Here is a 24974-nt window from a genome sequence, read left to right on the forward strand (position 1 = left end):
AGGGACCATGTAGAACCATTCAACTTTTAAAACTATGTGCATCAGGAAAGGATAGTAGAATAGATAAAACAGCAAAAGACTTGACTGGGTACTTCATAAAGCAGTAAAATCAAATGCATGATGAGCTTACAATACATGTTCAACTCTATTAGTCATCAGACAAGTGCAAGTTAAAACCATAACGTAGTACCGTAACAGCAGGATGGCTGAAATAAAACAGACACTACCTAAGCACTGATAAAGTTATGGTGTGATTAGAATTTCCACTTATTACTACTGGGAATATAAATAGGTACAAACACTTTGGGAAAAATTTGGTAGTATCTATTAAAGATGAAACTAAGCGTACCTAGCAATTTTGTTCCTTGATATATACATATATGAAAATATTTATTTATAGTCACCCAAAGACATGTAGAAGAACATTTATTGTAGCAAAATAACCAAAACTGTTGAGAGTTTAAATGTCCAAGAATAGAATGGATGCATACATTTTGGCATATCCACAAAATGGAATACTATGCCAGAAGAATTTAAAAACTATAGCTCTAAGGGTAAATCTTACAAATCGAATGTCTGACAAAAAAGTCAAACAAAAGAGGCCATATAATTTGATTCCACTTGTATGATGTTCAAAAACAGGCAAAATTAGTCCATGGTTTTAGAAGTCAAGACAATGGCTTCTCTTGATAGGGTCTTGGAAGGGGCAGGAGTCACGGCTTCCAGGATACAGATAATCTTCTAGTCATCTTTTTAATCTTGGTTTGGGTTTCAAAGATGTTCTTAGCTTATGAAAATTCATTGAGTTGTATATATTTATGCTTTGTGTGCTTTTCTATCTACAGATCATATTTTAAAAAAGCTTATTATCTTTTTGTGTTTTTTTCCACACTTTTCTGCTTTTCCCTCCTCCCACATTTCTAGGATTATTTCAGGGCCTTAAGGTCACCTTAAAGAAGAGGGGATAGAATGTGACATTTACCAACCAATGATTTTACTAGATGATAACTCTGCTAAGTATTACAAAAACTGGGGGCACCTGGGTGGCTTAATTGGTTAAGCACCTCTGACTCTTGGTTTCAGCCCAGGTCATGGTTTCAGGGTCATGAGACTGAGCCCTGTGTAGGGCTCCATGCTCCGCAGGGAATCTGCTTGAGACTCTCTCTCTCTCCTTCTGCCCCTCCCCTTGCTCACCTTCTCCCTCTTTCTCAAATAAAGTCTTAAAAAAAAAAAAAAAGACAAACTACAGAAACTGAACAGAGAAAGGGAAAGTGACAGAGAAATGATTCTTCAGAAATTCCTTCGGGGCACCTGGGTGGCTCAGTGAGTTAAGCTTCTGCCTTTGTGGCACAGGTCATGATCTCAGGGTCCTGGGATCGAGCTCTGCATCAGGTTCTCTGCTCGGTGGGGAGCCTGCTTCCTTCTCTCGCTCTGCCTGCCTCTCTGTCTACTTGTGATCTCTGTCAAATAAATAAATAAAATCTTAAAAAAAAAAAAGAAATAAATTCCTTCAACAATGCAGAGAGCTGGGAACTTAGGAGAACAACAGAAATTACATTGTCCTGTAGAAGCAAATTCCAATCTCAAGGCTCATAGCTGTTTGAGTTTCCTTTTCCTCGCTATAAAATGAGGATAACAGTAGTATCTATCTTATAATCCACTCAAGTAACTGCCACAGTAGGTGGCACACAGTCACTTTAAAAGCATTGGCAACAGGTATGTTCATAGACTGAGGAATAGGGGAAGGTTTCTCTCAGACGCCCAGTTAAGCTAATAACTATCAAAACATAAGAAAGTCCACATCATGAAAATGTATTTACTTGGTATTAAAATAAGTTTTCCCTGAAGAAAAAAAAATGAGGGTTGTTAAATTAAAAAGATCTGCAGGCATACATGAAACAGACTTCAGATCTCATACAATCCTTATCTACAAACATCTGTTCACAGGTCTTGTTTCCTTTTGATTTTTTAAAGTTTCACTTCTTGGAGGATGTGTCATGCCATACCCTACCATGTGAGAGATGTTTTATTTTAGATAATATTCAATTATTAATCCCTGTTGAAGTGGCATTACTGAGAGGCTCACATTGCTTTTATTCTACTTCAAGTTCAAAGGTTGGATGGGAGAACTGAAAGCTCCCTATTGGAATGCCAGCTCAGTGTCTGTAACTCTCTGAAATCAGAAAACTCATCTGAACCTACCTGAACATGTTTCTTTGTCAGTTGGAAATGATGCTTATTTCACCATGGTTTCTTAAGATGCTCTAAAAAGAAAATGGCTTTGAGAGATTCAGTGACTTTGAAGAGTTCTAAGTATTCGCTATAATTGATAACATTGCTCTCAAATACACAGGCTATAGATGACAGTTTGCACCCGGCTGATTCTTTACCACCTACTAATTTATTATTATCTGCTATTTACCAAGTAGATTTTCTCTAGTTCTTAGAACATCGAGAGATTCTCACAGCTCAGGAAGTTATATAACTTGGGTCAATGACACACCACAGAGAGTTGGCTGAGGTTGTCCAGCTTGAAAGGTTATGCTGTGCCCCACTGTTGGGTTGAAGAATGCACTACAGGGTCAATGGGTATCACAGTGGCATCCTCCTGGCACTTTGAAGATTAAACCTCCATGTTAATGAGCTGGGGAAGAGAAATGAACACTCCTATACGGGAGAGACGAGGGGTGGCACAACAGAATAATGAAGAAAATTTAAAAAGCGTGGAATTTTAAACCATCAGAGAATTCTAGTCCCAGATATCCTCCTTCTAACCTTTACAAACATAAGCAATTTCTTTAATTTCATAACGATGGTTCCATCATCTGTAAAACCAGGATGACAATACTTCCTTTGTGCAGTTGTCACGAGATTAAAAGAGAGATGACATGGGTCCTGGAAGCATGCCTTGGAGATTGTGAAGACCCATCCTACACAAAATATTTCTATTATGCCAGTCCCATTCAAAAGAACAGACTATTGGGGCACCTGGGTGGCTCAGTTGGTTAAGTGGTTGCCTTCGGCTCAGGTCATGATTCCAGGGTCCTGGGATCAAGCCCTGCATCGAGCTCCCTGAGCAGGCGGAGAGCCTACTTCCCCCTCTCCCTCTGCCTGCCGCTCTGCTTACTTGTGTTCTCTCTCTCTATGTCAAATAAATAAATAAAATCTTTTTTTTTTAAAAATAACAGAGTATTAATTAAAGTACTACAAGGAAAAGGTTAGTCTCTCAAACCATCAGTGTGTTATAGATAGTATACAGAGGAATCACAGTGGCACACTCAGAATTCAGAGTTGAACAAAGAAAAACAAGACACAAGAGACGTACTCTGGCAAATTGTCAGAGCCTTTTTAATCAGCTTTGCCTTTTTGAAAAGGACTGAAAAGGATGGTGTTTAAAGGCCTGGGCTTTGAGGCAAAAAGAACTGCTCAAATCACAGCTCTGACATTTGTTAGCCCTATAATCTTGGGCATATTACTTGGCGGCTCTTAACCTCAATTTACTCAATAAATGAGGATAATCATTCATTTATTCACTAAGTATTTTTTGAGTGCTTGCTAACTGTCAGGCACTCAGTTCTCAGAGCTGGGGCTACCGTGGCAAACACCGACAAAAGGCTCTGCCATCAGGGCAGTCAGCCTTCCAACGGGGGGAAGACACAATAAACAAGACAGATGAATGATATATTCAGTGTCTTAAATGGTGACAAGTAAGGTGGGTGGGGGCAGAAAATGGAGATATTATTGCTTGGGGAAAAGTTTGGGGCTGCAATGTTAGTTGGTTCAAGTTTTTACTTAGTTATTTAAATAATCTTTACCCCTTAATGTGGGGCTTGAACTCATGACCTCAAGATTAAGATTTGCACACTCTTCTGACTGAGCCACCCAAGCAGGGCTGCAATTTTAACAGACTAGTAGGCCAGGCCACCCTGACAGGTGATATTTGAGGAGGTAAAGAAATGAGTCATGTATATAAAGAACATTCCAGCAAGAGGGAACACCAGGTGCAAAGTTCCTGAGGTGTGCTTACGGGCTTGAAAAGGGCAATTAGCAGCAGTATAGAGTTTCTGATGAAATTAGGTAAGCAATGCAGGGTTGAAAGATGCCGATCAATGACTGGCTTCTGAGGTGAGGTTTAGATAACGTAACATATGTCAAACACTTAGCACAAGATCCAGCCTGAGCATTAAATAATAAGTACGTAGTTTAAATATTCCTTCACCATTCTGACTCCAATCTTCAGAGACTCGAGAAACACTGAAAAAGACACTGAGAAAAATTAGGCAGAGAAAAACATAAACGTCTTCAAAATGCTAATGCTAACATTTACAGGGAATGCACCATTGATTGTGGTATTTCCACGTATCTGAAGACCAAGAATCTGGAAAAATTAAAGTCTGCCATTGTTGCTTGACATCATTTTTACTGAAAGACAGTGCTATGCTAATTTGCCGATAGTAAATCAAAAAGTGCTTCAAAGTGCAATTCGCAGTTCTTCAACTGTTCCAATCGAGTGGTCCAATCCAGAAGGACTGCTTGGCAATTTAAGAACCCGGGAATCACCGTATCTGACTACACTTCGTAGGGTCAGGGATGTGTTCCAACAGGCCAGTGAGGAAGGAGGAACTTACTTATCCAAAAATGAACCACCTAGTTTATGTATCAAAGTTTTTTTCATAGATGCTAGTGCTTTTGTCATTCAGAAACATGTGGTATAGGGCACCTGGGTGGCTCAGCGGGTTAAAGCCTCTGCCTTCGGATCAGGTCATGATCCCAGGGTCCTGGGATCGAGCCCCACATCGGGCTCTCTGCTTGGCGGGGAGTCTGCTTCCTCCTCTCTCTCTCTGCCTGCCTCTCTGCCTGCTTGTGATCTCTGTCTGTCAAACAAATAAATATTAAAAAAAAAAAAAAAAGAAATGTGGTATAAATGTGATCTTATTTATATTTCTTATCATTAACACCTTGGGGTGAGAAGAACAGGATCAGCAGGACAGGGATGAAGGAAAAGTGATTAGGACACATATCATTTTGATTTGGAGATACTGTGAGATAATAATTACTCTATCAAGTTAATACTTTGTAGGTTTGGGGGGGGCAGGGGAGAGAAGTTAAACTCTGTCAGCTATGCTACAGGGATGGGTGGTAGGAAGAGAGGGAAGAGAAAAGAAGTCAACAGGCGCTCATCCATGACACATTTTAGGAAAGGGAAACCCAGGTCAATATGGAGCATGCTGGAAGGGGGATGACCTTGACTACGGAGTCAGAAACCACCTCTGAACAATAGCTTAAGTTAAGATCTGTGTGAGAGAACAGGGGAAGCTGGGGACTGGACGTGGTAGGGTAAGAAGGGAAGTGGAGAAAGTAAGCAAAGGGTTCCATATGGAGCAAATGCCACAGGCATTAGTCCTGAGGTAGAAAGATTATTGTTTTGAGAAAATCTGAAGAATTTCAGGGTGGGAAGGGATTGATCATAACACTGACTGGGGAAGTGGCTCAGAGAGAGTCAGTGATGTTACTGAAAGGAGGTCAGGGTTTAAACCAAAGGTACTGGAGACCATTTAAGGTTTTCAGCACAGAAGTGATTTGATTATATTCGTATTTTATAGGGTTGACCCTGGCTGCAATGCAGGAAGAAATTTTTTTTCTGAGGGAGGAACTGGACTTGGGGTCTATAGACTTCTCTTCTTGTCATTCCAGGTAAAAACCATTCCAATGATGTAGACTAGGCAGTGGATGGAGAAGAAAAGAAAAGAAAAAAAAAAAAGACTGCAGTGATCGACTGAATAGGAAAGTGAGAGTAAAGGGAAATCAAGGACAATTCTGACTACATATGACCTAAAAATATCAGGGATGAAGGTGTGTGACTTACAATAGTAATTTTCTTATTCTTCCCAAGATATACCATGACGACAGTGTTGTATCTTTGGAGACTACCACAAAAACTAAGAGATCCTTACTATCTATTGATTCACAAAATGTTTTTGGCCAACTGCTGTGTGCCAGGCACTGTTCTGGGTACTAAAGGCACACTGGCAATAAGACAAGAAGCCCTTTCCTCATGTAGCTTAAATACTGGGTATGCTGTCAGACCATATGAAAAGAAGCATGATCATGTCAGAGAGTGATAAAGGCTTTGAAGACAGTAAAACAGTGACCAGGAGGAGGACACACATTATTTTACTCGAAAATTTTATTTGTTTGAGAGAGCGAAAGGTGGGGAGGGGGAAGGGCAGAGGGACAAGCAGACTCCCCACTGAGCACAGAGCCTGACATGGGGCTGGATCCCAGGCCCTGGGATCATGACCTGAGCCAAAGTCAGACATAACCGACTGAGCCACCCAGGCTCCCCAGGGCATGTATTATTTTAGTTAGGGATGAGGTTCTCTCTGAGCAGATAACTCTTGACCAAATACATAATATGAGGGAGCGGAAAATTCTAAGCAAACCAGAGTAAAGGAAAGAGGACTACCGTGTTCTCAGAAAATCAAGGAGACCATAATGACTGGAAAAGATGGCATACAAGTGAGGGGAGCACACTGAATCGAAGGGGGTAGATAGGTAACAGTAGTGGGGAGGCAGGGCGTGTAGTCTCACAGGCAACGGTAATGACTGCATGTAAAAACAGGGAGCCATAGAGGATTTGGGACAGAGGAATGACTAGATCTAAATTATTTAGTAACGTCCCCTTGATTATTTTCTTGAAAGTTGACAATAATTGCATCACAATGGAAGGAAGGTAAATCAGGTTTTTACATTTGTCTGGATTAGAGATGATGATGATGTCATGTGCAAGACTGATTGTGGTAGAGATGTATAGTTTGGATTCTAGATATATGTTGGAGGCCAAGCAAAGATTTAGATATGCACTGAAAACAAAAGTCAAGGATGAGTTCAAGATATTGATCCAGTGGGGGGGCGCCTGGATGGCTCAGTGGGTTAAAGCCTCTGCCTTTGGCTCAGGTCATGATCCCAGAGTCCTGGGATTGAGCACCACATCAGGCTCTCTGCTCAGCAGGGAGCCTACTTCCCTCTCTCTCTCTTCCTCTGCCTGCCTCTCTGCCTACTTGTGATCTCTGTCAAATAAATAAGTAAAATCTTAAAAAAAAAAAAAAAAAAAGATAATGATCCAGGGGATATGAAAAGATAGACCCTGCCATCAAGTGGAAGACCAACCAGGAAGACCACATGTGAGAGGGAGAAGGATCAGAGGTATTCCAGATTATTGTAGACCCTCAATTACCACTCTTTTCTATTGTTTTAAATTAGTATCATATATTTGTGATCAACATCTAAGTCTATATGTTACCAACACAGTGAACATTACAAACAAAAGCTCAGAGACTGGTAAAACTAAATAAATAAAAGGTGCATTTCAGTGGTCAGAAGTAGTTTCAAACAGGCAGGAATGTAGATTATGTGAAGGAGAAGGAGGAGGTAACGCTAGAGAGGTAGGCACAGACCAGCCACGGAGGTCTTTATATATTAGGCTGTGGAATTTGCCTTTATCTCATAAGCACTGAGAAGGTAATGAAAGGTTTTCTTAGCAAGGTATTCCTTAACAAAATAAAATCATGATAAGAAAACCTTTCAACACCTCCTCAGTGCTTATAAGATAAAGTGTCCCCTCATGGGCTCAATCGACGAGCTGAAACTGTGGCCAGCCACAGATAACTTTAAGGTCTCTGTTAAACTGGAGAATGCTTTAAAATCATATTAGCCCACCAAGCCAGAAACTGCTTATCTCTTCAACCATTACCAGAATGAATCCATACATTTTGATGTTTGATTTATCATATTTTGGACCTGAGTGAACATTTTCAGGCAACCGCCTTTTCCAATCAGTGGTTTCTATTAGGAGAGAGTGATGCAAATCACAAGAGTTATATTCCCTCTCAGTCAGTCTGTTGGCTTCAATTAGTCTTTTTCCACATGATCTATAGTGCAGTATGTATTCTGGGATACAAAGAATTCTTAGATACTAGTTACTAGGGAAAGTTTGCCATTTCTGGATTCCTGTTGGTCATATTTTCACAGACACTTGGGCTTCCTTTCTGGTTGGCCACTGTGCTTCAAGTTATGGTGGTGTTTGTATTCCCCAGGGTACAGGATTAAAAATGAACTTATGAACCAAACTCCTCACTTTCATAGTTCAATAGTGTGAGCTTTCCTGGTGGGGAGCAAGAATTGCTTGTCATATAAATAGTCAGGAATTATTTTCTGCTTTACTAACTAGACAAGGTAATACTTAACTGCCTTCGTGTATTTGATGGGGAAAACCAATCTATTAAAGAGATTGGCTCCCTTCACTTTGCTTTCTGGAAGGGCATGCTGACAAAGCTACTGAAAATACACCAAATTTTTATACTAATAGCATTTCTGTCCTCCACCCCCAATATGATATGCTTTGACTTGGGTGTCTTTTAAATTAGATTTCAATTGGAGTTATTACAACTTGTGATTTACAAAACGGAAAGAGTGGACCATGTGAAATTTAAGGTCCTTCCCCGTACTCATTCATTTATTCATTTATCAAGCATTTACTGAACCCAAATGTAATAGGGTAAACTGGACTTGTGCCATGTCAGACATTTGGCAGATGATAATGTATCAAGGATACCTGCCTTCCAAAGCTGGCTTCTAGATTATTTATACCACTTTCAAAAGTCAGTTGTACCTGTATTAACGATTAACCGCCTTCTAGTTTTGTAAACAAAGGCCTAGAAATTCAGCAAGGCATGTGGACAAGGCACAAAGGAAGGATTTTATTAAAGAAAGCTGGTTGGCCAGACACATGAAAAAGTGCTCCACATCACTGGGCATCAGGGAAATACAAATCAAAACCACAGTGAGATACCACCTCACACCAGTCAGAATGGCTCAAATTAACAAGTCAAGGAACGACAGATGCTGGTGAGGATGCGGAGAAGGGAACCCTCCTATACTGTTGGTGGGAATGCAACCTGGTGCAACCACTCTGGAAAACAGCATGGACGTCCCTCAAAAAAGTTGAAAATAGAGCTACCCTATGACCCAGCAATTGTACTACTGGGTATTTACCCTAAAGATACAAATGTAGTGATCCGAAGGGGCATGTGCACCCGAATGTTTATAGCAGCAGTGTCCACAATAGCCAAACTACGGAAAGAACCTATATGTCCATCAACAGATGAATGGATAAAGAAGATGTGGTATATATACACAATGGAATACTACGCAGCAAAGAAATGAAATGAAATGAAATCTTGCCATTTGCAACGACATGGATGGAACTAGAGGGTATTATGCCGAGTGAAATAAGTCAATCAAGGAAAAGATAATTATCACTATGAAACAAGATGAGATTGGGAGGGAGACAAACCATAAGAGACTCTTAATCTCACAAAACAAACTGAGGGTTTCTGGGGGATGGGAGGGTAGGGAAAGGGTGGTTGGGTTATGGACATTGGGGAGGGTATGCACTATGGTGAGTGCTGTGAAATGTACAAGCCTGATGATTCACAGACCTGTACCCCTGGGGCAAATAATACATTATATGTTAAAAAAAATTAAAAGATTAAAAAAAAGAAAGCTCGTGAGCATGCTGACTGTTCTACGTGACTTACTTTTGCGGGAAGTGGGAGGGAATGGGGAGAGAGGGAAGATCTTCCTCTGAAAACTCATCTAAGTATGACAGACTTCAAGCACAGCCACTCCGGAGAGTGAAGGACACAGCAATGGATATTTGATTCATACCCCAGAAACAAAGGTTCACGCCTGGATCTGTGGCTGCCTCAGCCACATGGCAGAGCAAAACTAAACAAACAAAACCACATTAAGAGAAGGCTGCAGTTGGAATGATGGTGGGGAAAAGTATCTACTTTGTAGGGATCCTACAAAAGCACCATCAGAGTCTCCACCTAATCATCTGTGACTCTTCCAGGGCCACAACAGAGGAGGGGACCCTCGCAAGCTTAGAGCTACAGAAGGAGGAAAGGATTGTCCATGTCAATGGAACTTCATCCCTAGTGATTGAAGACGCCGTCAAAGCACCTCATGAAGCAGGAACCAGCCACTGCATGTCTCCTATCCAGAAGACCTCAATGCTACAAGACCACCACCACACTGGTTCTATAAGGCCTTATCCTCTTTCCCATAAAACTCTCACTCTGGGGCACCTGGATGGCTCAGTGGGTTAAGCCTCTGCCTTCGACTTGGTTATGATCTCAGGGTCCTGGGATCAAGCTCCACATTGGGCTCTCTGCTCGGCAGGGAGCCTGCTTCCCACCCCCCCGCCCCGACCCTGCCTGCCTCTCTGCCTACTTGTGATCTCTGTCAAATAAATATATAAAATCTTTAAAAAAAAAAAAAAAACTCTCACTCTGGGTAAGAGTCAGGACCCCTGTGAATTTTAAAACAGGGTATTGAAAGAAAAAAAAAAAAAGGGAAACTGTCCACAGTTGCTTCTCACTTTGCAAAGATTGAGGCAGGCTGATGAGTGGGGACAGTATAAACCTTTTACTTAGCGTTAATACAATATTGACTTAGTTGCTTAACTGAGACTTTTTTTTTATCCTGAAAGCTCCCAAATAACACAAGGACCTTATAAACCATAGTGAGATCAACATCATCTCAGCAATTTTTTTTTCTGTGTGTAGTGCATGTGTGTCTGTGCATAAAAACCAGACTCATACTGAACATGCCATTTTTACTTCATAATATTCTAATGCCTAGAGAGTGCTCCCCAGATCCAGGAAATCTTAAAAATACTCTCCAGTGGGGCAGTATTCTTCTTATTCTCATTTTTTAAATCAGGAAACTTAGGCAAAAATGACTGAAGTAACTTCCCAAGATAATAGAACAAGGGTAAAATCGGACAGTCAGATTCCAGAGTTTATATTCTTAACTGTGCACTGTATCTCCCATCTCATGAAATAGTCTTTCTCCATAGGTTTTAAAGGTTCCATACAATCATTACCCGTAATTTATTTTACTAATTCTCTATTGCTATAAATCTGGGTTGCTTGCAATGTATTGTTATTTAGAATGCCATCAAGTTTTAAGCATATCCTCAAACCCCATTCATTTATCTATCTCTGATTATTCTCTCAGTGGAAATTCCTAGGGAAGTTTGATGAATGAGTTCAGACCATGCTATGGTTTTTCTAAGATGATTACTTCCACGTTATACAGAAAAGCGGATGCCGCCAACACATAGCTAGTCAAGAGTGGAATTTGGGAAGAGCGTCCAGGTTTCCTGGTGCCAAACTGAGAGTTTGGATGTTGTTTTTCTATGTGAATCTGGGGAATCAAGAAAGGGGTAAGGAAACATTTGTAGAAGGAACACTGTGTAGCGTTTAGGATGAGGTCTCCCCTCACCTAGGTACAAAGCCACCTATGCTATCAATAATACAGTGAGAACATGGTGTTAAGTTTTCAATCTCAACTCCAACAAATGGGAAATAAACAAGAGCAAGAAAACATTATTCCCAAGAACCATATCTAGGTTACACATGCTGTTATTTCAGGTGAATTAACTTACTCTATCCCCAGAGCAAAACTCTGGTGCATAAATTAATATGTGTTCACTTGATACAAAATTATATAAAATGTTTATGGGACCAGAGAGAATATGAATTGGCAAAGACAACATGAATAAAACCACTTTACATTTGACTGGTACAGTGCAAGGCCATAAGAGCTGGCAGAAAGATTAGAAACCTTGGTGGCAGCAGAGGAACATAAGGCATGGCTCCACCATTAGCCTGCTGAGTGTCCTTGGGGAAGTAGCCTACGATTTCTGAGCCTCAACTTTATCACCTGGTAAACTGAGAACAGAATTAACAATAGATATCATTTCCAGACATCTCTTGTGTGCCAGGCACTCTACCAAGTGATTTAAATAGATGATTTCATTTAATCTCACCATAATATTATAAAAAAATTTTTAGTGGCTACCAAGCTTAGAAACATTACATGTATCTGATCCCACAGTGCAGGTTCTGAAACCCCATCTTAAAATGAGCTAGTGTGGCTTCAGAGACTGTGCTCTCAACTCTGATTTTGTTTACTCTCTTCCTGCCTTAGGCACAGCGAAGATGTTGAAAGGAATATGTAAAAACAATGCACATAATGAAGTAGGAAATTATGGCTCATTCGTCATAGGAGAACATGATGTATTTGGTCTTCTATAGAACCTGTTTGGTTTAAGTGCCCTTTGATGCAGATAATGCAATCAACAGGCAACAGATGGCTGGAAGGTGTATGGACTTTGGATTCAGCCATACATGGTTTAGAACCTCACCTCCACTAGGGCCTGGCTGAATAACATGCATACATGTCTTCATACGTGTTCTAAAGGGTGAAACTAGCTGCCTCACAAGAAGTAACAAATGTAAACTTTGGGGGACTCATAATAGACAGGTGGTAGGTTCATGCAAATTTCACTTCACAGAGGTTAAATAGTTCATGAGGCACATCTAGTATCAGAACTCAGACCTCTGTCCCTTAGTCCAGTCCTCTTCCCCACCCCCGGCTGCATTCCTAATGTATAGTCCAAGTCCCTGCTTGTGAACAAAAGGTATCACTCCCTACAGTTGTACTGAAATGAGTTGAAAACATGCTCTGTCTCAAGGAGATGAGAATGAAAAATGGCTGGAGGTATTTTTCCCCATGCCAGAAATCTGGCAAAATGGTGATCTTGGCAGGTTAAGACAGCATTTTGAAACAGCTCCGAGCAGCTCTGAGGATTAAGTGGCCATCCCATGTTGGAGCCATGGGGAAGTGTGTTGGACCTCTGGCCCAATTTCTCCAACATAGCTGAAAGAAGAAAAGTTGAGTGGATGGAGCTGAGGACAAGAAGAAGGTGCCACACAAGGTACTCGAAGTGGATGAACTCAGTGTTGGTAGGTCTGGGCTCCTCTCCTCCTCCACTGCAATGCCTCTCCTCTCCTACTCTCTATTTCTGGAAAGATCCAGAGCAGGGCACATCTCCTCAAGCAAAATCACACTCAGATGACTTTAATGAAATTTTAACAGAGTATCTGTGTGCATTCTTGTTTTTTTTTGCTGGGGGTGACTCAGAGAAACCTCAAATCCTCGTATTTCCCTTTTAAATGATACCACAAAAGCACTGCTGACTCCAGGACCTACTGGTTGCAGGACGGCAGCAACTTGAGAAACGGAAGCTGCCATTTCCTCAGCCCACACCATGTGCCAGAGCACCAGAGAAAGCTCCTGCTGAGAGAAGGTCAATAAATTTCCCAACTGCTAGGATTTTGAACAGGCACATTTGCACTCATTCTTTTCCCACATGCCTTTCTGTGATACCTGGAAAGGAAAAAGAAATATTCTCTTCTCTGTTTACAGAAGATAACTGCTATCCACCTTCTTAAAAGCTCTTAAAGTGTTTCCTGAAACAAGGGAGGGCAGAGAAAATGCATATAGATGAACGTCACTATAGCTCTCTCCAAACTGGAGCAGTATTTAAAACTTGGAAGAATACAGAAGTCTTTGTTTCTGAACATTTTTTTTTACCTGGGGGATGGATAACATACTCAGGGCAAGCTGCTACCCTCTGTCTATGTATCTGCAAGTCCTGGAGGCACAGGAAAAAGAACAGAATAAATTATCTGGCAAAAAGTCACTTCCTTTTAAGGTAGAGTTAAAAGAGCCCCAAGACCTGAGAAAAATCCAGTCCTTTTTATGAGTTTTTATGTTCTTTGTAGTAAGTAATGATTTTTACAAGTTTAAAATAAACACAAATAATATTTATTGTATTAGAAAATCCAGGTAACCAAAATAAGAAAACAATAGCTCCTGGAAATTATACTGCCAATGGATAACACTGTCAAACTTTTTTTTTTTTTCCTATTTATAGATTTCCCTGAATATTCCTAACCAGGTTCTTAATATGCTTTGGAAAGGTCTGCAGATTGTGAGAGTTCAAAGCTTGTGTGAGTTAAATGAATTATATTTACAAAGAAGGAACCCATTTCTGAAGTTATGTGGGAAAAAGTCAAGGTCTGCAAATTTTATAATATTAGCATATTTTTCCCCAGTTTTTTACCTTACACTATGGTCTAGCCTATAGTTTGATGAGTACTGCCCAGTTCTCACTGTCTGATTCACAAGATGTTGCTTATGACTGTATGAATTTATACATTTAGAATTCATGGGATATACAAATCGGGAAATGCAGTAAAATTAGCTGTCTTGTGTGTACCACCACAGAGAACATCAGCATTTATATCCCAGTCAAAACTCCTACTAAAAGTGACTGCCTAGTATTGTCAGAGAGAGATCATTTTAGAGAAAATTCCACTTAAAACATGCTTACCTAAGTTTTATACTATGAGACATTATCTTACTACATCTACTGACAACTTCCTTCTAAAAACGAAAAAAGAAGAGGGACATCTGGGTGTCTCAACCAGTTAAGTGTCTGACTCCTGATTTCAGCTCAGGTCGTGATCTCAGGGTCATGAGATGGAGCCCCCAAGTCCAGTGCAGAGCCTGGGTGTGGAGCCTGCTTAAGATTCTCTTTCTCCCTCGGCCTGGCCCTTCCCCAGCTTGTCCATGCACATATTCTCTAAGAACGAGAGAATGAAAGAAAGGGAGGGAAGAGGGGAAGAAGGGAAGAAAGAAGGAAGGGAGGAAGGAAGGAAAGAAGGAAGGAAGGAAGGAGAATGATTGGAAAAGGTGGGTATAGAGTCCAGTGAAGCTGGACAGCACTCTACAACGGAGAATTATCTGGTCCACAAAGTCAATATTGTCGAGGTCAAGAAGCCCTTAATTAGACATAGTTTGATACCTTGTATGTAATCTCTACTTGTTCTTGATTGCAAATTTGCTTAATACCGAGTAGAAAACTTAATCTCATTCAGTTGTCGGAAGATGGTGTTCTGTTTCATGATAGGTAACCTATTTTTGGATTTAGTGTACCTCTTTGATTTCACATTTGAGTTGTTCACCTTTGTGTTATATACCAAACACAGGTGGCTGTTTTAACCTCATTAAATTCTAGACATGCATTCTCTTTAACAAATAATTTTAAAGACTTAACTAAATGTGCGTGTATTCTGAAAAGCTGAATGTCACAATGGGTAAAACCAATAACCAGGGGGGCCACAGGAAACATTTTAAGACTAAACATAAGTGAACTCTATATCAATCAAATGAGACCATTTAATTAGCCCTGAAATTGAAAGAAACCCAATAAAAGATTTAGTCTAATCAGGCTATGAGACATTCATAATGCATTTGCATTTTTCACTTGTACCCTGAGACTCAAGGTATCCGTATCACCATTCAATGGAAAACAGAATTGATGTTTATTCTTAACGATCAACATGACAAAATAATTCAGATAAGGTATGACATAGGTTTTCAGTATTTGCCTACAACTCATTTACATCCCTTGCACACAACTGACTGGAAATGTGTACTTTATTCTACTGACAAAAAGTCTTGCAGAATTAGACTCCTGGCCAGTATCAAATGGAATGGCTTTGCTACTGATGGGAGAGAGCATCACATGTGGAGAAACGTTTGTTTGTTTTTTTTAATCCTACAATAACTGTGTACATATTCAGGAAAATGCAATTCTCAATCTCAAATCTAACATTTGTATTAATAACATCTACGTAGGAACCCATGTCCTACCAATCCTTGTTTTATTTTTCCCTCTGGTCTTGATTTTCTCCTTTATCTCTATTTTTCCTGCTCCACATCATGGGCCAGAATGTAAGCACTGATCCAACCAACCACTTATTGAAAAGAGAAAAGGCCAGAGGTCAAATGAACAAGCCATCAGAAACTGCAGTTAATTTTTCCTGAGTTGCCACTAACTCAGACCCTGGTCTAAGAAATCAATGCTCTCCCCTATTTCTTTAAAAGGTAAAAAGAGTAAGAACTTCACAGATGTTCTTGTTAGGGATCTCAATTACAATGTAACAACAACTGGTTTATAACAACCTGAGGTGCTTGGTGAAAGTACAAGTTTGTGGACCCTCCCCACTCAGACTTTCTGATTCACCAGATATGGGGTATAAGTGGAGAAATCTGGATTTTAACAGGAAGTCCACATATTATCCTTGAGAAACACATGCAAGGGTTTATAACGCAGGCTTTGCACAATGCAACTTATGTTTCATTCTCAGTTCTGACACTGGCTCTGTAGCACTTCACCTGGCCAAAGCTTTAGTTTGCCATTTATAAGGTTGTAGCAACCATAACAATCTCGTTTGTTGTTCATATGAACCCATTCATTCACGAGGCCTGAGACTTAACTACCACATGAGAAATCGTCTCTCATTAGTCATTATCAACACCATCACCATCACCGTTCTGTCTCCACACATCCCTGTGTACTCATTTTAGGGAAACACAGCAGTTCTAGAGGAAATAAGACACAACCTTTAGTTTGGTTTTTGTTTTGCTTTTTTTTTTCTCATTTTAGAAAACCTAATCAAAATCCAAGGTACTGCAATAAAGGCATGTTGTTGAGTTACCATTAAATGTCCTTGCTTTTGGCAAGAATATCTCAGCTCCGTGTGGTAATGCTCTCATGCTGCTCAGGAGCAGAGGTTGGCTCCTTCACAGGTCTCTTTTTAAGGATGAGCCAATTAATATTATTTAATAAATGTGACTTGATTTGTTGATAGATCACAAAATATGGAAACAATGGCACACACATTATTGATTTTCTTGTTGAATAATTTATGTAAAATTTGATATGTTTTTTAAAGGATCAAGCAGCCTTATAGATGTATAGGCAGCACAATGTAATATGTGGGACAATTTGGGGTATAATAAATAGGCTCATTTAAAAAAATGCAACTTTTAAACATGAAGGAAAAAAGAGCTTTGCTTGGATCTTTGGCATTAGATGAAGACATCCTCTGTCTCATCAGATAATAGGAATGATGATGACAACATTGTATTTCCACTTTTCTCTGCAATTCTGTGGTAAGTGTCAAGTTTATTCCCTTCTCAGAAAAATATGGTACAGTGGTTTTACCCTAATAAAACTCATGGACAAATACACTGAAATATTTAGTTTTATATGGCATAGACCTGTTGCTTCCATTGATTACGAACACTGGCAAACTAACACTGATTGTCAAATTCCACTTACACAAAGGTAGGAAGACCTCTTCAATTAATGACAGAACTGGATTTCACCAAATAGCACCGAGTATAAACATTACATTTACTGCAAACAGAAAGGGGCGCATAATGGAATCTTACTGATGCTAATTGGCTTACATTATCAGGTCCATGAATGATAGTTTGTAATAAACCAATATTAGAATAAAATTCCAAGGACACCCATAAACCTGCTGGAGTTATTTAACCTGCTTTTACGCAAGGAGCATGTGGTTCTAATTTAGATTCCGTTGATGCAGCAGATTGTTAAAACTCTAATAGTTGCATGTGATGCTACCCAATAAATGATAAGTGGGGTAAGTCAGTTCGTGAGGCTTTATCTCTAATTAGCACTAAAAATGCATACTGGCAAGCAGAGCGGAGAAAAGACTGGACCTTGCTGAATTAGACACTCTGGAGGGAAAGCAAATGAAGCCCTATTTTCAAAGAGAAGAAGCCTGTTACGTAGCAAGCAGAAGAAAACTACCTTGGGTGAGGTACATCTACCATCAAAATTGGACATAGCCAGTCAACCCACAGTGCTCTACCTAGAGAAAGAGATCTATTCTCTCTGGAAGTCTCTCTCTCCGTCTCCACCCTCTGCACCCCCCATCAAATAACAAAACAGGCAAGGTTACCTTTCTCACAGTGGCTTCCTGTGAATCCAGAAGGACAGACACACTTGTTAGGAGACACGCAGGTTCCACCATATCTGCAGCCCTCTTGGCAGAATGCTGTCACAAAAAAAAAAAAAAAAAAAAAAGAATAAGAGACATTCTTAGATATTCGTAGATAAGATGGCACTAAGGAAACTCGTGGTGAACAGTGTGAACTCTGAAACAATTCTTTCTTTGGTGCATAGAGCATACATACCTGTGTTGACTTATTTAACAGTTTTGGTATACAAAAAGAAAGAAATGTTATAATGCCTATTTCACTCATTTACACGAGATCATTTGAAACAACAGATATAAACTATTTCACACACGGCTGGCACGTGGAAGTGATAGTCCGAGCAGCTACTACTGTTGTTATTCTGGTTATTAATATATTTGAAATCAAATAAGACAAATTGTGTAACTAGAAAGGATAGGGTACGAATAAAGGCAAAGGCAATTTAAATGCTATTTTGTAACTACTCCCCAAACATCTTTTATTACAATGTAAACAGTCTTATATTGCTTTAAAAGATTTTGGGTAGTCAATATAAGTTTTTAAAGATTTTATTTACTTATCTATTGAGAGAGAGAGCACTCGTGTGTGTGCACACATAAGCATGGGGAGGGACAGAGAGAGAGGAAGAGAGAATCTCAAGCAGGTTTCGCACTGAGCACAAGCTGGACATGGGCTTGATCTGATGACCTGAGATCATGACCTGAGCCACAACCCAAAGCTGGATGCTTAACCAGCTGAGCCACCGAGGCACCCCAGGTATTCGGTATAATTTTAGATAACATACATTTAACTAAACACTTACTTTTGAATATTTAAGATGTTTCCAACGATTCTATAATAAAACGATGCCTTGTCCTTAGAGTTAAAATACTTAACACAGGGGAAATGCTTCTATGTGAAAATGCAGGTTCAAAAGGTTTGGATTTGATAAGCCTTTCACAGGCATCAAAAAATGATCCCAACCCCATCTCAGTACTACCCTGCTAGCCTTCTGAGACCAGGTTAATTTCCCTATTACCCACTAGCACAACATAGCTCCGGGAACCTCTCCTTTGCAGTACTAACTACCATTGTTTACTTACATATATTTGATTACCATCTTATGCTTTGTCCATTGGACTGTAAGAACCATCAGGACAAGAAAGTGGGATTTTGTTCTTCCCTACTGTACCACCATTTCAGAATCCGAGAACATAGTCAATGCTTAAAAATCACTGCTGAATGAATTCATCTATATTTTGCAGGCTATTCTGATCAGAAAACTATTGTTCTAATAATTCCTCAACACTTCCATGCCAAATAATTTATTTTTAAGCCTTGTAGGAGAACCAGTAATTTAGTGTGCCAAAACTGCAAAATTTCTCCTAAATGGAGATGATTGCAACTTGGTACCACAGATTTGTTTTGTTTTTCACATGAGAGCTAGGTGAGCAAATGGTTTTAATTGCAATTAGAAATGTGTCACACTGGAAAGATACCATGGTTATATTTTGCCATCATCACATAAATAATATGGCTTTAACTCTAAAAAGCTACATAATGTCTTTGGATAGTTTGACAGTAGTTCAGCTACATAGAACTTCTCAAATATTGCCATTTCCCATATCATTTAATATCACCTGGATAATTTAACATTCTGTAGCTTAGTAATTGTGAGCTCCTTTGCATCTGCCAGAGGACAGATAGTGCATACCTTGCTATCCAAATACCATTCCCCATTTTCCAACATCTTAGTACCCTGGGACTGTAAAAAACATTTACACAACATCTGCCTTGGTATGTTCACCAAAAATAAAAAAATCAATATGTATATAAATATATGCATACAAATGTACACAAAATCCCTTGTCCCCAAAGATCACACATGTGTGCTCTGATGACTACCATTTCCAAGTAAGGTATCTAACCTATAGCTCTGCATCAAAGCTGGTAACAAAAAAATAAAGTGGTTTTGCAAACTGAAAATCATAGATGGAAAGCTGGTAAGGAAAATTTTCAAGTGACCCCAAAAGAAGATGAGTTTAGAAGCAAGAAGTGCAGCTTGGGTTTCTTTAGTGAAACAAACAATACTTGATCCAGAGGTGTGTGCACATATGTGCACACACATTCATGTATACACACAGATCGGCAGATTCATAATACATGTGTGCTCCTGACTGACTCGACTCTTAAGAAGAAATGATAGAGATTTTTGTGAAGAAAGCATTTTGTGATGTTTTAAGAACATAGATGTGATAACAAATACGGTGCTATGAGAATGAAATTAGTTAATATTCATAGTAAGGGCCTTTAAATAGTGTGGGGCACAATAGTGTTAAGTATCATTTTATATAAATTTATTTGACAGCAATAATGTCATGGGTGTGAAACAGGGGACAAGGACAAATCATCTAACACCCAGACAATACAAACCCATCTGACAAGGTGTTCGGCTTCACCAACGATGGGTGAAAGGCATCCCTTGTTATTTATGCCTTAATTTCTAATACTAGTAATGGCCCTTAACGTCGTGCTATTAGGTAGGGGTTATTATTTCTTTTACAAAAAAGGTAAAACTGGAGCTCAAAAATGAAGTACCCCAACTAAGTCCATAGAGTTGGAAAGCAGCAGAGCCCAAGATTTAAGCAAAGGCTTCTTTGGCTACAAAGTCTTGCCTTTTCTTTATATGTTATAGTGCAGACTAATCTGCAACCCGGTATTCACATCAGAAGCTTTATTCTTTTTTCAAACGGTTCCATAATGGCTAAGAAAATGAATTATACATTGAAAGAAAAAAAATATACCAAATCGCACATGTGACATGAAAGAGAAGGGAGGCAGGGCGTTGCTGAAGTTCATGTACATCTTATCTAATCTCCATTTTTGGCCACGTCTCATCATGATTGACCAAATCCAGGCATGTGTGATTTTTAAATGGCAATTTTCTTGGATAAAAAAGAAATTCATTACCTACTTGAACCTCACAGAATACGACATAGTACTTTGAAAAACAAAACACAAAAGCAAATAAGGAAGCATGCCATCCAAAACGTGAACTCAAGATCAACTCAAGTTTTCTTTGAATACTTTCTAAGATATCCAAATACACAGGTATCCTAAACTACAGGCTGTGAATAGATCGTTTGTATCTGGTTCTTCTTCCTAAACTATCAACCTAGCATTTCAAAGAAAACGATTCTGATACTCAAGAGGACCTACAATTTGGTGCAGCATTACTTTGTTGGTGGCATAACCGAAATGAGAAGCCAAGTCACTATCACATTTCTTTCTACTTTATGAGAAGATAGAATGGCAGAATTACATGGCTCAAGTCCTTGTTCTGTATTTATTAACTGTGTCACCTACAGCAAATTATTTCACTCCTGTGGACCTCAGTTTCCTCAAGAACAAAGCAATAACAATAATAACGCCCATGCTGTGCAAGGTTCAATTCAATTACCAATGTAAACCACCCAGCACAGGGCATGGCAGGTGTGATATGCTCAAGAACTAGATCTGATTCTTATTCATCACCAGGAATCTGTTTTTCCAAATAGCAATACTATTATGCACCAGTTCGTGTGCTACATCCTGGAGATGCGGCAGTGACTTAGAAAAGATCCCTATGCCGTGGAGCTTATTCTTTAATGAGGGCTCACTGTCACTCTATCCTTCACTATCCTTCACTAGATGACATAGTATCATATGGTTTGCAATGGAACTTGGAGCCACAGCTCCTCTGCAAACTTGGAAAAACTCAGGCATCATGGGTATGTGGCTCTTTTGCCAACCACTTTCCTAATTCTGAAGCATGTCTTGAATAGATTGCAAATATACAATGGAATTATGAACCTGAATCGGTCATCACAGTGTCATTTGTTATTAATGTATTACCCTGGGGGAGAGGCGGCACTGGATCAGCTCTGAAATGGTATTGTTCTATTTTGGAAAGGACTCTGCCTTGTGCATGAAAATAAAATCAGAAAACTCAAAATTGAGGAAGCATTAATCCACAGAAAGACTACTTGTTTTACAGGCAACAATTCTCAGCATGGGAAACAAAACTTGGGCATTAAGGGAAACAAAATGAGAATGTGGGTTTGCAGACACCAGTTTGTAGATGCTCAGTATCATCATCATGTGTTCAGTTTGACAAAAATAGTTTTACACTAATAAAAACAACCTTTCAAGTTCTAGACACTTTGCAGGATCCTCTTAAAGTTCTATGGGCATATATTTGGTTTCTAGGGATACCCTGTATCCTGACAAAATAAAAGGAAACAAACATGTCTCAGCACCATCTGTTAAAAGGAAACCCTTTGCTTCTCTCCTTAAGTTCATTTCTGACCTCTCTTTGCCAGCATTGCTCACTCTGCCCCGTGGAGGTAAAGGATTTAAATTCCATTGGTAAATTTAGGAAGAATATGTATTAGGATGATGATTCTCAGGTGGGAGAAGCAGGAGACTAGGCAGAGAAGCACTGTATGTTTAGAAGTATGTAACTGTCATACTTCTAGTTTTATTCTGGATAATTTGTTACTAGATGTGAATTACATCATTTAAAAATAACCACTGAGGTATGTAAGTAAATGATAGCTGACCACCATGGATCATAAGATGTCTTGAGTCAAAGATTATAATTAAGTTGATTATGTGAACCTAAAATCCAAAAATCAGGAGGTGAGGGGGAAGGAGATATTTAAAATCTATTCATGCCCAGCATAACTCTATGGCCACTCTGTATCTCTCTTGTGAGTAAGCTGCCTTCAGACGGAATCAATTTTCCTTATCTCCTGAATGACACCTTCCTCCCTGGGATGTGGTTGGTAAGTCGGCCTTAAATTCTGTGTTCATTCTTAGCAAACTAGCTTGTTACAGACTGAAACTCAAGTTCTTTAACCCAGTTCTGTCAATAACAAAGGGGTATCACCTCCATGTTTGCTTTTTTGTTTATTGCTCACCTCTTTCAGAACATGGTATGTGTCCATCAAAGACCCCCTCAAATATTTTTCGTCCTCAGAAGATGGCAGGTGGGGTCAGCGTGCTAATGGCATTTGGTGGGTAGAGGATAGGGATGTTGCTAAACATGTTGTAATGCATAGGTTGACCCTGCCTAACAAAGAACTATCTGACCGCAAATGTCAATAGTGTTGAGAGTGAAGTAGTGTGTTCCAACTTCACACTATTTAAGTCTACTGGGTGTCCCCAGGAGCCAAATTCTGTTATTTTAACCCATATTTTCCATTTCTCCCCTCCCAATTTCTCCCCTCAAAGAACAGTTTAAAAGGAAGAGAAAAGATAAGAGTAAATTCATCCAGGTGGCTTGTCTGATACATCAAACCAAACATGTAGATGTCTACAACTCTCAATTTTCATATCATTCTGGTTGCAAGCACACAGTCTATTGCGTAAGTTAGTATTTCATTATTGGCCCCAAATCACCTTTCATCCCTCATACCATCTATGTTTGTATCCACAATTCCAATACCCCTTATCAACTGTGATAATATTAACAACAGTAATGGTGAATTCCATTTTTGGAGGACCTATTATGTACTTTACAGATAATATTCCATTTCATGCTAACAACAGCAGCCCAGTGCATTAGACATGCTATCATCATTGTCAGATGAGAAAGCTGGCTTAGAGAAGGGGAAGGTCACAATGTTATAAAGTGGTTCCCTGGGTTTTGGGTCCCACATCAACCACCTCTCTAAGCCATCCACGTGGGCCTTGCCCACCTACCATGTGCAGATGACATGCTAGATACTGAGAAGCCTACAACGAGGTGAGAGATGGTCCCCATCCCCAGGAAGTTCACAAGCCAGAGACAGAGAGCGGCACATATAAAACCAAGCATTGTAAAACATGATAAATGCTACTATAGCAGTACGAATAAAGTGCTGAGAGAACATGGACGAGAACATGATAAATCATGCCTGGTGGACTTAGGGCAAATCTTTTCAACAGAGCTGGCATTTGAGTTGGGTCTGGAAGAATGAATGGGATTTTTGCTACGCAGAGAAGCACCAGAAAAAGGGCAGGTCAGGTCAAAGTTTGTCCTGCGGAAAGGTACTGAACAGAAGATGAAAATGAGCCAATGTTTATAACTCACGTCAAGGTCAGAGACCAAACAGCATACGAGAATGCAGTAAGCCACGCAGGCCAGCAGGAGCATTTTAGAATCTGTGGCCCGTCCTCTCCATCTTCCCATTTCCCATCCACTTCCTGCGTTTGTTAGTGACCTTCAGGCACGGTACTGTCCTGCCTGGTTATCTGCACACAGAATTTTGTTCTGTCCATCATTGCAGTTATTTGGTTTAAGATCATGCTTTGCTCATCTTTTTTACTAAATAGTAAGAAATAAGTGTTATATCAGAAGCCTTCACATATACACAACCAGTACCAGAAGACTGGCTAAGTCTGTCTAAGTCTAGTAACGCATTTTGATATTTTCTATTGTATTGCCTTCATTGCATCATCTTGTATTGTACTATACTTTCTATCATTTATAAAATACGGCTATGATCCAATGACTTGCTTCCCCAGCCCACTAAGGCCGCAGTTTAAACTGTGCCCTTGTTTCATACATCCTTGGTAATCACTGTATTCTTCTAGTCTGTAGCTTTCTGTGATGGTAGATACATTAGTCTTGAGATTTGGGTCTTAGCTTTAGAAACACTGATATAAGAAAATGTCTGTAATGCTGTTATTTTCTGCAGATGTAGTCGCAACAGACACCCTCTGGTCTGGAAAGTCAAAATATTCACTCTATGGGTCTTCAGAGAAAATCTGTTACAGAGGATAAATTAGATGGGAATGGCACAGGCTGAATAAAGAGATAGTGCATCCTTTTTCATTTTTTGGAGGGGGTGCTGTACATATGCTTCTCTAACTGGACTGTGAGATTCTTAAGGACCAGGGTCATATTTTTTCGCAATTCTGATTTCATCTATACATCATCTGGAACTACGGTGATACTAAACTTTTTTTTTTTTTGTAAATTAATTATATGGAGAAAACAATGTTTCAGAAGACAGTTTTGTGTCATGAACTGTATCATGAAATTCGAGAGGACCATTTGACCATGTCGGATCAATTCTGTTTTTAAAATGTCTCAAACATTTACTACATATTAAGACACTAGATACTCTAATAAGATATGATCCCTGTTCTCCAGAACCTGCAAGTTTATTACA

General features: G+C 39.5%; 1 protein-coding gene across 1 annotated transcript in view; it reads right to left on the minus strand.

Annotated features, from left to right (window-relative positions):
- The window catches only part of NELL1 (neural EGFL like 1), a gene marked incomplete at its 5' end in the record, with an annotated part of 852276 nt that overhangs the window by 194963 nt on the left and 632339 nt on the right, over positions 1-24974 (minus strand). The window contains one exon of the mRNA XM_080816285.1: positions 17760-17855. Coding sequence (XP_080672411.1) covers positions 17760-17855 — 96 coding nt within the window. The remainder of the gene's footprint in view (positions 1-17759; positions 17856-24974) is intronic.

The sequence above is a fragment of the Martes martes genome (assembly GCF_963455335.1).
Source record: "Martes martes genome assembly, chromosome: 10".
Classification (NCBI taxonomy): Eukaryota; Metazoa; Chordata; class Mammalia; order Carnivora; family Mustelidae; genus Martes; species Martes martes.